Below are 13,555 nucleotides of genomic sequence, written 5' to 3' on the forward strand. Positions count from 1 at the left end.
CCATTTGATTCCCAACAGTCTGATTTCATTTAGATTCATTTACAAATATTTATGATTTTTTTTTTATTAAATATTAAAGACATTCTACCCTATAGCCCCTATAATGCCTCCCTGAGGGTGACAGTTCAAAAAGATGGTGACCAGGGTTGGTCTGTGGGCTCTCCTGAGCCAGCATGTGTCCTTGAGAGATGGAAGCCCACATCCGATGAGTTTTGAGCAATGTTAATGACCCTCTGCAGGGCCTTCCTTTCTCTCTGCTGCCATGCTACCTCAATGAAACGCCGTGGCTTGGAGCTGCTTCTACGGCGCAGCTTTGGCATGCCGCAGTGCCGCCTCTATGGCTCAGCGCCGCCTTTATGGCGCAGTGCCGCCTCTACGGCGCAGCTTTGGCAGGAAGTTGTAAATCCAGGTGCAGATGTGCTGTGAAAACCCCAAGTCAAGTAGTTCATTGACAATCTGCTTGGTATGATGGTGTTGAAAGCAGCCTAGCATAGTGCCCCTGCTATTCCACATGAGTGAGGGTGGTGTGGAGAGCAGTGGCAATTACATCCTCTGTAGACCTGTTCCACTGTATGTTAACTGGTGGGGGTTAAATGTGGGTAGCAGACTTTTGGTGATGTAACTCCTAACCAGTGTCACAAAACACTTCATAATAATGTGTGTGAGTGCCACTGGCTAGGAGTCATTGAGGCTGCTGGCATTGGTGTTCTTTGGGAAAGGAATGATTGTAACTCTTTTCAGGTTGATTCTGCAAGCCTTAAAACAAGCTTCATCTCCAGACCTAAAGGCACTGTTCCTCTCTTTCTGGAGAACTTTGACCTCTTTTGTCATCTGCGGTTTCTGATTCTTTTCCAACCGGTTTTTCCTGACCAGTGACAGTGTCAGCACAGTGTTTGATGTAACTCAGCACAGATGAGAAGTATACTTCTAGTTCCTGATGTTTGAAGATGTCCCAGTCAGTGTTCACAAAACCGTCCTGTAGCTGCTCAGAGGCACCATCAGGCCAGGTTGTAATAGTCCTGGTTATGGGGGGTCTAAAGAGCTGTATATGCTGGTATCATGAGAAGGGACATATGGTGGGGAAACCGTGTAGCCCTGTAACCATGCTTAATGTTTGTGTAGACTTTATCCGCTGCACTTGCGGACGCTTCACATCTGACATGCTCCCGGTGTGGATTGACCCGCAACGAAGGTCGGAACGAAACCACGGTGCTGCCAAAACACACCCACCTGGTGTTAACTAGGCTTTAGAAAGAACTGCCTTTTGGTCTGTATGGTTAAAATTTTCTCCTATGACATGAACTGCATCTGGATAGGTGTTCAGCTGAAGGCTGATGGCATTGTGCAGGTGGCTAAGAGCTAAGTTGTCATTTGCATTTGGAGGGATATACACTGCGGTCACCATGACAGCAGTGGAAGTTCAGGAGATTTGTACAATTGTAGACAGAGTTTGCATGATAAAACCAACGTAAAACAACAAGTAACATCAGAAAATGAGAGGAGCTACACGCCGCTGCCACTATGTGTACTGCCATATTTCCATCATAGCCACTTCTACATGAACTTCTGAAATACCATATTCTAAAGATCGTCGTCTACATTTACCCGTCCATTATTGGATTTATGCCGGAGTACATGCGTGCAGTGGTGATGTCACTTGCTGTTGTTTTCAAAACATCTGGTGTGTTCTCAGAGTCCCTGGTCTCAGCACTACCTGCTAATGTGGGCGCCCCCGGTCCTAGCGTTCGCTGCTAATGTCAGAGCCCGCAGTTTTAGTGTTAGTCTCTATGGATCGGTCTTGACCCTGAACTCTACCTCTGGCCCCTCTGGATTGGACCTGACTCCAATCTCTACCTTCCAATACCAAATCAGTTTACATGAACATTATTGTTATTCTGCTCGTTATTGTTATTATGTCAGGTTTCATTAGGCTGTCGTAAACCACACATCACTAGAAAAAAAACTAGAAGTAAATCAAAGATATATTATTTTAAAATAATAATAAAGAAGAACTTTAAGTTTCAAAGGGAGTCCATATTCAGAAGCTCCTCTGGACAGAGTAAATTAGTTCCGCACACCATGGCAGCCAGACCATCATTCAGCTGTCATGGTGCTGAACAGGAGAGGTTAGAAAGAAAGAGTAACATGTAGAACTATTTGCAGAATCATTGGTTCTACTTAGAAATCCATAATTTCCTGTAATAAACGGGGCGCTTATTGTATAGATCAGGCACGGTGAGAATGAAGAGGAGAGGTGCTGTGAGACAGGGTGAGGGTCTGAACTAGATTACTGCAAGCAGCTCTGCAGTAAGAGACTTTAAGTAGATGTGTGGTTGACGTACCTCCAGTGGCTGAGCATGGTAGTGCTCAGTGGGATCCCTCAATTCAGCAGCTTCTTTCATCAGCCTCTTCACCGCTGGCCATTTCAATGAAACAAAGACATCAAAAGGTTAGCCAAGTAAAACAGTAGACATGTTCCCCGTGAGATTCTGCACCACGTCTCGGTACGTGTCAACTGCAGAACTTTCATAGCTCAAGTTTCTGATTTGCAGATCCAGAGTGCTGCTCCTGAACAGGATATTGACAGAAAGGGACAGATGAGAAGAGCTTGCAGGGGGTGAGGCTCCATGCACTGGCAGGACACCATATCCTTGTTTCAGACCACAACGAATGTCACAGCTGCTCAAGACTACGGAGGAGACAATATGAAACAACAAAGCCCTGCAAATGTGTGTTTTATAGCTGTGTCTGAAGCCGCCTTCACATCCAAAACTTCAAGACAAACGCAGTTTATATACATTTCAAATCTGTGCTTTGAGAATAAATATTGACATTGTGGAGAAAGATCCCTTAATAATGACATTCTACATGATGATGGTGTCTACCATTTGCTGTGAAATCATGCTCATATTTTACTAATTTAACTTCTGTCTGGACCAAATTCATATATTATATTTTAAAAAACTCAATACAAGGTTGCGTTAATTTTCTTTTTAGAAAGTAAGAGACACTGTAAAATATCAGACAGAATACAACAATTTACAAACCTCATGGATCCATCCTTCATCCCCAGTAACAGATCACCAACACATCACACGATGGTACGGAGACATTTCCCCATGTGATGGAAAATATGAGCTGATAGTGAATCTGATGCAGCAAAGTAGTTCCAGGGTGATGCTAATCATGGTGTAAAAAGTAGTTCCAGGGTGATGTTCAGCATGGTGTAAAAATAGTTCCAGGGTGATGCTCATCATGGTGTGAAAAGTAGTTCCAGGGTGATGCTCATCATGGTGTGAAAAGTAGTTCCAGGGTGATGCTCATCATGGTGTGAAAAGTAGTTCCAGGGTGATGTTCAGCATGGTGTAAAAAGTAGTTCCAGGGTGATGTTCAGCATGGTGTAAAAAGTAGTTCCAGGGTGATGCTCATCACGGTGTAAAAAGTAGTTCCAGGGTGATGTTCAGCATGGTGTAAAAAGTAGTTCCAGGGTGATGCTCATCATGGTGTGAAAAGTAGTTCCAGGGTGATGCTCATCATGGTGTAAAAAGTAGTTCCAGGGTGATGCTCATCATGGTGTGAAAAGTAGTTCCAGGGTGATGTTCATCATGGTGTAAAAAGTAGTTCCAGGGTGATGTTCAGCACGGTGTAAAAAGTAGTTCCAGGGTGATGTTCAGCGCGGTGTAAAAAGTAGTTCCAGGGTGATGTTCAGCATGGTGTAAAAAGTAGTTCCAGGGTGATGTTCGGCACGGTGTAAAAAGTAGTTCCAGGGTGGTGTTCAGCATGGTGTAAAAAGTAGTTCCAGGATGATGTTCAGCAAAGTGTAAAAAGTAGTTCCAGGGTGATGTTCAGCATGGTGTAAAAAGTAGTTCCAGGGTGATGTTCAGCATGGTGTGAAAAGTAGTTCTAGGGTGATGTTTGGCACGGTGTAAAAAGTAGTTCCGGGGTGATGTTCGGCATGGTGTGAAAAGTAGTTCCGGGGTGACGTTCGGCACGGTGTGAAAAGTAGTTCCGGGGTGACGTTCGGCACGGTGTGAAAAGTAGTTCCGGGGTGAAGTTCGGCACGGTGTGAAAAGTAGTTCCGGGGTGATGTTCAGCATGGTGTAAAAAGTAGTTCCAGGATGATGTTCAACACGGTGTAAAAAGTAGTTCCAGGGTGATGTTCAGCATAGTGTGGAATCTCTTCTTCTAACACGTCTGGAAACGTCTGGGAAGTGAGGAGACCAGTTGCTGGTTCTGGTCTCATTCTGGTCTGATGCAGGATTCTAGCTGCTCTACAGTCCTGGACCTTGGTTGCTGGATTTCTGCTTCCATGATGCTCCAGATGTTGTGTATTGGTGAAAGGTCTGGACTGCAGGCAGGCCAGTTCAGCAGCCGGACTCTTCCCCTGTGAAGCCATGCTGCTGTGATGGATGCAGGATGTGGTTCAGCATCGTCTTGCTGAAATCAAGTCCTTCCCTGAAAGAGCCCCGCAGTAGTTTCCAGTAGAGAATCATGTCTGCTTTTAATGCAGAAGATCACCAGCATCCAGCCTTGTCCCATGCACACAGAGATTCCTCCCGATTCTCTGAATCTTCTGATGATATTCTACACTGTAGATGGAGGATCTTCAAAGTCTGAGGAACATTTTTCTGAAATTGTTCCACAGTTTTAGATCCAGTTTGTCTCAGATTGGTGAAGCTCTGTCCATCTTTCCATCTGAGAGACTCTGACTCTCTGAAATGCTCCTTTTATACCAGTCATGTTACTGACCTGTTGCCAGGTAACCTGGTTAGTTGTCCAATGCTCCTCCAGGTGTTTCTGGTTTGTACCAGGTACTTTTCCAGCCTTTTGTTGCTCTTGTTCCAACTTTTTACATCAGATTCACTACCAGCTCATATTTTAATCACATGGTGAAACGTCTCTGTCATCTGATGTGTTGGTTATCTGCTACTGAGGATAAAAGATGGGGATGAGATGAATACATAAATGATTGCAATCTGGTCTTATTTACATTTTAAACACTTCTTTGGAACTGGGATTGTAGAAGTCTCTGTGTCCAAACATGTTTTTAACCTTTTAATTAATTATCAAATCCCAGCAAGCACAACCAATCCCTGGACTTTTATGCATCAGATGCTTTAAATATGGGACTTTCAAACACGACTGCACTGAAAGAAGAGAGAATGTGCTCTCTTGCTTCTCTGGTTTTGTTTTAAAGTTGTGTTTAAGAGTGATACTAAGGCTGGGCGATATGGCCTATAACTGATATCCTGACTATCTTTTACCTCATTCCAATACAAATCCCGATGTTTTGGAATCTCCTCTAAAACACTGTAAATGACAATTTCAACATTATCAGCATAAAAAGACAGCAGCAGGATTTACGTAAACTCCCAGAGGAGTGCCCCATCCTCCCATCAGCAGCTCCCACCATTCCTACAAGATGATTTTATTTTCTAGAATTACTCCTTTTGCTAAAATCTGATATATGTTTTTATTCAATTATTTTGCATCTTATTGGATTATTTGGGTTGTTTTGATTCTGCACCAAATCCCAACAGCAGTGATCCAGGTTCCCTTTCCTCTAGAACCGGTTAAGATTTAGTCCTTTTCCTAGAAAAACCAAACAGCCTGGTTTGATTGATCTTATTCTCATGTTAACATGCAAGTAGGTCATGTCTGCACCTGCCACCTGCACACACAGGTGGGCTGAAAGGGGGAGCAGGAGGAGGAGTTTCCTGCTTTGGTAACTAAGACCTATATCGCCCCGCTCTAGGTGATGCCATGGCAACATTTTGGGAAGGGGTGCAGATGTGAAGCTCTGCCTAAAGTAACTGTGTCTGCACACTGTTACACCCCTTGTATCATTGTACACCAGCATCTTCATGTTTCCACACATCCAGGTGGTGGCTGATGTTTCTAATGACTGAGCAGAGGGTGGGATCAGCCACTGCCCTGGGAAAGGACATGAGGACATCCCTGGATGTCATGGTGACTACTGGTACAAAGACGTCATCTCTGCAAGGACAAATAAGAGACCATTAGGATATCGTCTGGGGCTACAATTTCCATCATTCTTTAGAGACGAGGTCATGAGTCACAACAACTGGTGCTGCTTAAGTTTAATGTTGACAGAGCTGCCTGCTCACCTAGCTTAAAAGAGATGTTTTCAGACAGAAAGGCCAGCTGTCAGCTAGCAGCCACTGCTAGAGCAGACAGGATGGAAATTAGAAAGTAACTGTGTAAAGTAAAGTGGAACTAAGAGGTATTCACTGACACGAAATTGGTTTGCAATCCAATCCAGCACAGGCTGCTGGGATGTTGAGACTGTGAAATGAGCACGGAAGAAGACGAGGAGGGTCAGCTGTGGGGGTGGATGGGAGGGTGAATCAGAGCAAGGAAGGAAGATGCTGAAGCTGGGGGGGGGGGGGGGGGGGGGGGGGGGGGGGGGGCAGCAGAGCAAATAGATGTCCAGACACCACATGGTTTTCAGGGCACGTGTTCCGTCTGATTCTGCCCAAGGACACACACCACAGTAATCCACACTGAACACACAAGAACTGAACCCCCCCCCACATCCTCTTCATACAAGAGTCATGGAGGGCATGCAGCCTTACTCATGATGAAACTGATTATGACAGCAGATGAGAAACTTCATATGTAAGATGGTGAACTTTTCATCTTCTTCAGCATCTTTGCTCCAGCTGATTAAAACACACCTCTGATGGAGGAAGACCTCCATGATGCTGCATCTCAGTGATGAAACAGACACTGCTTTACAAACGGAGCCCAGCTGAGATTCACCTTTAATGCAAAGCTCCATCTGCACCAGTCAGGAAACACGGAGGTCTATGTTTCCCAAAATGAGACAAAGCATGTGGCGCTGCTAGCCCATGCAACGCTGAAGACAGGAAGTTTTACTGTGCAGTGGTCTGTGAACAGATGCAGCTGCAGCGCTATGTGGTGGGAGCACTGCTAACCTTTTAAAACCATGTAGCATATTGCTTCGTTCAAAAGACCAACACACAACCAGAGCATTCCTGCTAGAGCGTGGTGGACGGCAAATAAGAAATCTTTAAAGACAGCTGCAATAACAATAGCTTGGAGCTGGCTCAATCCTCCCTAAACCTCTTCAACACGGTTGGAAATTAACCACATGAAATCAAATTAGAAAACAGAATTCAGCCAAATAGCTGAAACACAGCTAATTTCTGAACTGTTTTGGTCTGGTTTAGGCCTCTCCATCGCACTGAAACTGCTCTGATAAAAGTTTCATTGATCTTATACTGAACCTTGATTCTGGTAATTGTGCCATTTAAATTCTCCTGGCTTTGACAGCAGCGTTCCATACCATGGATGATACAATTCTTTTATGGAGCTTTGAGCACTGTGTCGGCTTAAAAAGCCTCACAGACAGATCCCTCTCTGTTCAAGCAGTGATGTGAGAGCAGGGAAGGAGAGGGGTCCGGGATGTAAGGCCAGAGGGAAGCGAACTTCCCTCCCTCCAGAAGGTGAGCTGCTGGTGGCACTAGGCACCCCCAGGTCTCCCCCACAGGTGTATGTGATCCCTCCCCACATACACACCTATGCCCTAGTCATCCTGACACATATAAACACACACAGCCACACACATACATACACAAACCTCTTAGTCACACCTTTAACCATGCCCCAGTATCTTCCCATACAATCCCCTAAGCCCCACTTAGCCTTCCCTCATACCCCTCCACCCCAAAGAGAGGGGTCTACCTCCAGGCACCAGGGCTCAGAACCCCCACCCAGCCCACCCCAAAACAGTCCGGCCACCCGATGAAAGGCCAACACCTGCCAACCCAGGGCCCACCAGTGGCTCCAGACTGCGACCAAATGGTGGCATTTTGCGACTAAAATGTGAGACAGTGTGAGTGAATTCTTCATCTTCTCTACAACGGCGACGATACATTAGCCGGTCTTTTTCTTGTAGGAGTTATAATTTAATTTATTTAGTTGCTAACAAACGTCTGCTCCTCTCTTCAGCCCAGTAGTTCAGTAATAACAGATTAGCTGCTGGTTTGCCTCAAACTAACTTCAATACGAGAAAAAGAGACGAACACCAACGAAGAAGACGACAGCCAATGTGTGTGTGTGCGGGGACGAACGAGCACTGTGATTGGCTAATGTGTGGAAAGAGGCGGGTCTTGGAGTAGTTTAATATTCCTCAGTGTTGCCAGAGAAGCGACTTTGTGGTTGTATTTAGCGAGTTTTCAGACCCTCTAGCGAGTTTTTCTGGTGTTACTGGAGACTTTTGGAGACGGAGGTGAATGAAGGGAGTTTATCTTCCCAACGAGGAGCGGTGCTGTGCAGACCCTCTCATATGAGGCTTGGTCTTCTCGCAGCAGCAGCAGCTGCATTCAGACGACGTTCACCTCTGTTTTTAATGACCAGGCTGGAAATGAAACGTAGAAGCTGCTGCTGGAGGATCCTGCTTCTAGCAACTTTTAGGACAGCCAATAGCTGCTGTTCTTACTGAGGAGTGGGAGCAGTGGCTGGGAGGAGCATCAGTCCCTGAAGCTGTTTATTACCAGGAACTACATGGACCAGTCATGCCATGCCCTGTGGGGGATGATGGGGACAAAGCTAACATTCTGCTTCGACTACAAAGTGAAAATAAAGTCATCAAATCTTATTTTGATTTGTTCTACGTCTACTTGTTTTGTATATGTGCAGCCAGTAAGTTGTTTTTTTATGTCGGCTGCAAAAAAACATGTGAATTGTAAATATTGTAATTAATGAATTTATTGTTTAAGTTTTTATCACTAACACGCTGAAAAATGAGAGGAAATGTGAATATTTGTGCTCCTAAAAATTTAAGTTAGGGGCCGCTGTGTTCCTCGTAAAAACAGTTAGTCTGGAGCCCTGGCCATGCCTCACTGCCACGAGGGGACCCCCTTCGAGATCTACACCAGATAAGTTCACATCCCTTCATATGCGTTGGTGGGTATTTAGTTTCCTGAACTAAACAAGTACTAATTTTTTCAACATTTTATCTCTTGTCCTGCTACTTGTCCTGTCTTATCTGAGCCTCTCTCTGCATTTCTGTTCTAAATCTGAACAATCTTGAACCAGGGATCTGATCAGCTGGTCTCTCAATGCAACTGATCAAATTTATTCAAATCAAAAAAACGGGCGTAGGGAAGCCCATTTATCCTGGCGAAACGTTCGCGGCTGGATAGGTGATGGATTCCTGGGGGGTGTGGAAGGTCATGTGTCTGTCTATTCTTTCTGTTGAGGTTGCAGAGGACATCTATACATTTGGATCCATTATAATGACAAAATTCGAACACTGTCGGCGGCCACTGGCAAGCTGCCGGATTTCTGTGCCGGTGTGTGTCGAGCTATGAACAATCAGACTATGACGTTGCAGGAGCTTAATAGTAAACTGGAGGCTATTCTAGCTCAGAACAGCAAGCTGGCTGCGGTTCCGGAGCTCGTACGCGGGGTGGACACCAACTTGGAGAAGTTGTCGGCTTGGCTGGATGGAAACTGATCCAAAAATTCGCCATGGGACCACTGAGAGACTCAAGGCAGACGAAACAGCTCTAGCCTTAACCAAAACAAATGCTGTTATCTTCATCTGGCTCCCTGTACTGGCCTTGGATGGCTGGTTATCAAGTTCTCCTGGAATGTTATGCAGATGGATGCTCTGCACCCCATCCTTCCCACCTCCCATCTTCTCGGTCTGTGGACCTTTCCTGGATCAGCTCCCACAGTCGCCCCACTATCATCTGGTGGCAGAAAGTGGAGAAAGGAACTGGGAGAAAGTTCACAGGCTCACTTACTTATACTTACTCACACACACAAGCACACACATTAACGTACACTGTTACAGACACAACTCCCCCATGATTTCACCGCCTTGGTTGGTCCCTTTCCCTCCACTCCCGGGCGGCAGGTTGATTGGATGCGCTCCGGCTAAGTCCACACTGGGCTGCGATCAAACACTGGGTCTGGAGGGGCCCAGTGTTGAGATGCTTTTTTCTCCCGTCATCCCATTCTATTCCTGATGTTAACCTTTTCCATCTGCAAAACAGGTGCACCGCTCCTGCGGCTGCTGCCTCAGTCTGCCTGATCCTGTTTGTTTTTACATGTTGTTGCTGTCTACTCTTGGACGGGTTGTACTGGAAGATATTTCATTGTACTTGTGTACCGTACTTCTATAATGACAATAAAGTTAAGTCAAAGTCTAAGTGCATGTGGTTTTGTCACAATTAAGTAAAATTGGGTTGTTTACAGCTCAAAAAAACATTTTTGGGTGCACTTACCCTTTAATAATTGTGTTAAATAATCAAGATCTCAATTTTAATCACAAATCATTTTTTCCATAATTGAGCAACCCTACTATTTACTTGAATTATTTACTCACATGGGAAAAACAAGCTTTTATTGCCAATATTTTTTCAATATTTATTGATAAATGACCCCGCTGAGCTGATCTGATTCTTATGAGACAGAGTTCGTCTGAGGGGCTTCGCCCTAGTGCAACGTCATAGGCAGCCGCCAGCCCCCTACACCGGATAGGTCTGATGGACTTCAATAACCTGCTACAACTGTAAGCTGCACAGAGACAGATCTTTTAATTCAAGAGGTTTATTTGTCATTTGCTCCATTATACATCTAGAATATGCAGAGACATGTTTAACCGAGCCCCTCAGACACTGCAGGAACGGAATAACAGAAAAGCCAAGTAACTAAAACAGTATAGTAATAATAAGATAAGTTAAAATGGGAATAAAATAAGAAAATACTAATAGAAATAAATAGAAAATAGAGGTTCGACAGAAGTTTCTACAGAATGTACCAAATAAATAAAGACTTGAAGAGCATAAGTGACCTTGTAGAAGTGACTGAGCAGGTCAAGAATAAGTTAGTAAAGGAAGTGATTTCTAACCATGTGGAAAATACCGACAGATTTCACATGGTGGGCCGAGGCCTGGTTCCAGAGTCTTATGGGTAGAAACTCTTCCTAAGTCTCTGTTTTAGTTTTCAGGTTGCAAAGCGGCAGCCTGAGCTTCTAGACTGGCTAAGGTCCTTTAGGATGTTAACAGTCCTGCTCCGCCAGCATCTGGTGGAAGTTAGGGAGGCGTGATGTTGGATATGCCGATATTTTACATCTTATTTAGCCAATAACCGGAGTATGGAGTGTGTCAAGCAAATCATTTAATGTACAAGTACTCAAACTATGACTGTGTTCATCGAGCCAACATCGCTGGTTCCCTTTACAATAAAATGTAGGACAGACCTTCTCTGGTAAACAGCAAATATAGAAAAACATATTGTATTTATAACACACGGTACTGTTTGGGTCCAGACTGACCAGAAATCTCTTCCAACATCCTCTTAATATCACAGCTTTGCCCATGGCGAGGTGCACCTGTGCTGGCTTTCATAGCCTACGTCCATTTCTAGCACTTCCTTCAGTAATTAGTGAGCAGCAAGGACAAGGGATGCCCTTCGTTACAGACGTGCCTATGGCCTCTGCTGAGTTTGGAGAGGTCGGGTTACTGGCTCAAGGCAATGGGGTGATAATCCCTGCACGCCAAATCATCTTATGTAACATACATTTTGAGTGTCTGTCTCTGGGAATGATTCACAGCAGGTCCAGAGGGGAGAGAGGAGATATTATTGCATAATAACAGCCCAACATCAAAGTTGTGAAATGGGTAGGGAGAAGGGAGGGTAGAAACCCCTCCCCAGTCTGAGGACGTTTAACTGCTTCTACAGACAGACTTTCATTAAAGAGATAATCCCACTGTTTGTGGCAGCGCTTTGAAAACTATGGAGTATGTTAAGGTACAGCATGGTTTCACATGAATTCTACATAAGACAGGATGTCCAAGTCAAACTGGTGTATGAAGAGAAAATGTAGTTCCACTGCCTGGAGATACAGTCAGAAAAGGCATCTGTCACATCGCATGGCTAATCCATGTTAATGAAATATTAACCTTAAATTTACTCTCATAAAAACAGTTTAAAACCAAAAAAACAAAAAGAAAACAAAACACGTATAAAACACGTCTACAGCATGTTAAAGTACTTATTACTTTATAGGCATGTAACACGGCTCCAGACTGCGACCAAATGGTGGCATTTTGCGCCTAAAATGTGAGACAGTGTGAGTGAATTCTTCATCTTCTCTACAACGGCGACGATACATTAGCCGGTCTTTTTCTTGTAGGAGTTATAATTTAATTTATTTAGTTGCTAACAAACGTCTGCTCCTCTCTTCAGCCCAGTAGTTCAGTAATAACAGATTAGCTGCTGGTTTGCCTCAAACTAACTTCAATACGAGAAAAAGAGACGAACACCAACGAAGAAGACGACAGCCAATATGTGTGTGAGCGGGGACGAACGAGCACTGTGATTGGCTAATGTGTGGAAAGAGGCGGGTCTTGGAGTAGTTTAATATTCCTCAGTGTTGCCAGCGTAGCGACTTTGTGGTTGTATTTAGCGAGTTTTCAGACCCTCTAGCGAGTTTTTCTGGTGTTACTGGAGACTTTTGGATACGGAGGTGAATGAAGGGAGTTTATCTTCCCAACGAGGAGCGGTGCTGTGCAGACCCTCTCATATGAGGCTTGGTCTTCTCGCAGCAGCAGCAGCTGCATTCAGAAGACGTTCACCTCTGTTTTTAATGACCAGGCTGGAAATGAAACGTAGAACCTGCTGCTGGAGGATCCTGCTGGTTTACCGTCACAGTAACGTCTGTTAATGAAGATTGTGGAGGAAATATTTAAAAAGTTAAAAGTGTTGTGAAATGTTAAAGACTCCTAATTAAAAAAAAGACACTTAAAAACTGAACTAAAAAAATAAACAGAATAAACAGACAGAATTATTTTATTTTATTTATTTATTTTTGCAGTTCTAAACATTTTTAGGTTGTCTTTTTATGAATTTCTGTCTTTCCCACTACATCCCTCTTTATGGCAGCATCCATTACAACTTTATGTACCAGGCTGATGATGCTAATTAATGACTTCTAGCGACTTCTAGGACAGCCAATAGCTGCTGTTCTTACTGAGGAGTGGGAACAGCGGCTGGAGGAGCATCAGTCCCTGAAGCTGTTTATTACCAGGAACTACATGGACCAGTCATACCATCATGGGGATGATAGGGACTTTCTGCTTCAACTACGAAGTGAATATCAAATCATCAAATCTGACTTGATTTGATTTGATAAGTTCTATGTCTACTTGTTTTGTATTAGTGTGGCCAGTAAGATGTGTTTTTTTGTTATGTCACCTTCTGCACAAGTAAATGTGAAGTGAATTTATCGTTCAAGTTTTTATCACTAATACAGTGAAAATGAGAGGAAATGTGAATATTTGCTATGCAAGGTGATTTCAGTGTGCACCCCTAAATTTTCTGCTTGTGCTCCTAAGAATTTAAGTTAGGGGCTGTTCCTCGCAAAAACAGTTAGTCTGGAGCCCTGTGTAATCAAATTATTTAAATAAAAATGGCAACACACACAAAAACTCCATTTCCATGTAAATAATTCCTGTAGCAGTTAGTGCCTCCATCACATGCTGCAGTTGGCTGCATC

General features: G+C 44.1%; 1 protein-coding gene across 1 annotated transcript in view; it reads right to left on the reverse strand.

The window, feature by feature from the left end:
- ube2j1 (ubiquitin-conjugating enzyme E2, J1) overlaps nt 1-13,555 on the reverse strand; it is a 44,982-nt gene that overhangs the window by 26,152 nt on the left and 5,275 nt on the right. Inside the window, exon 2 of the mRNA XM_041975919.1 lies at nt 2,343-2,416. Coding sequence (XP_041831853.1) covers nt 2,343-2,416 — 74 coding nt within the window. The remainder of the gene's footprint in view (nt 1-2,342; nt 2,417-13,555) is intronic.

This window comes from Melanotaenia boesemani, chromosome 22 (genome assembly GCF_017639745.1).
Source record: "Melanotaenia boesemani isolate fMelBoe1 chromosome 22, fMelBoe1.pri, whole genome shotgun sequence".
Taxonomy (NCBI): domain Eukaryota; kingdom Metazoa; phylum Chordata; class Actinopteri; order Atheriniformes; family Melanotaeniidae; genus Melanotaenia; species Melanotaenia boesemani.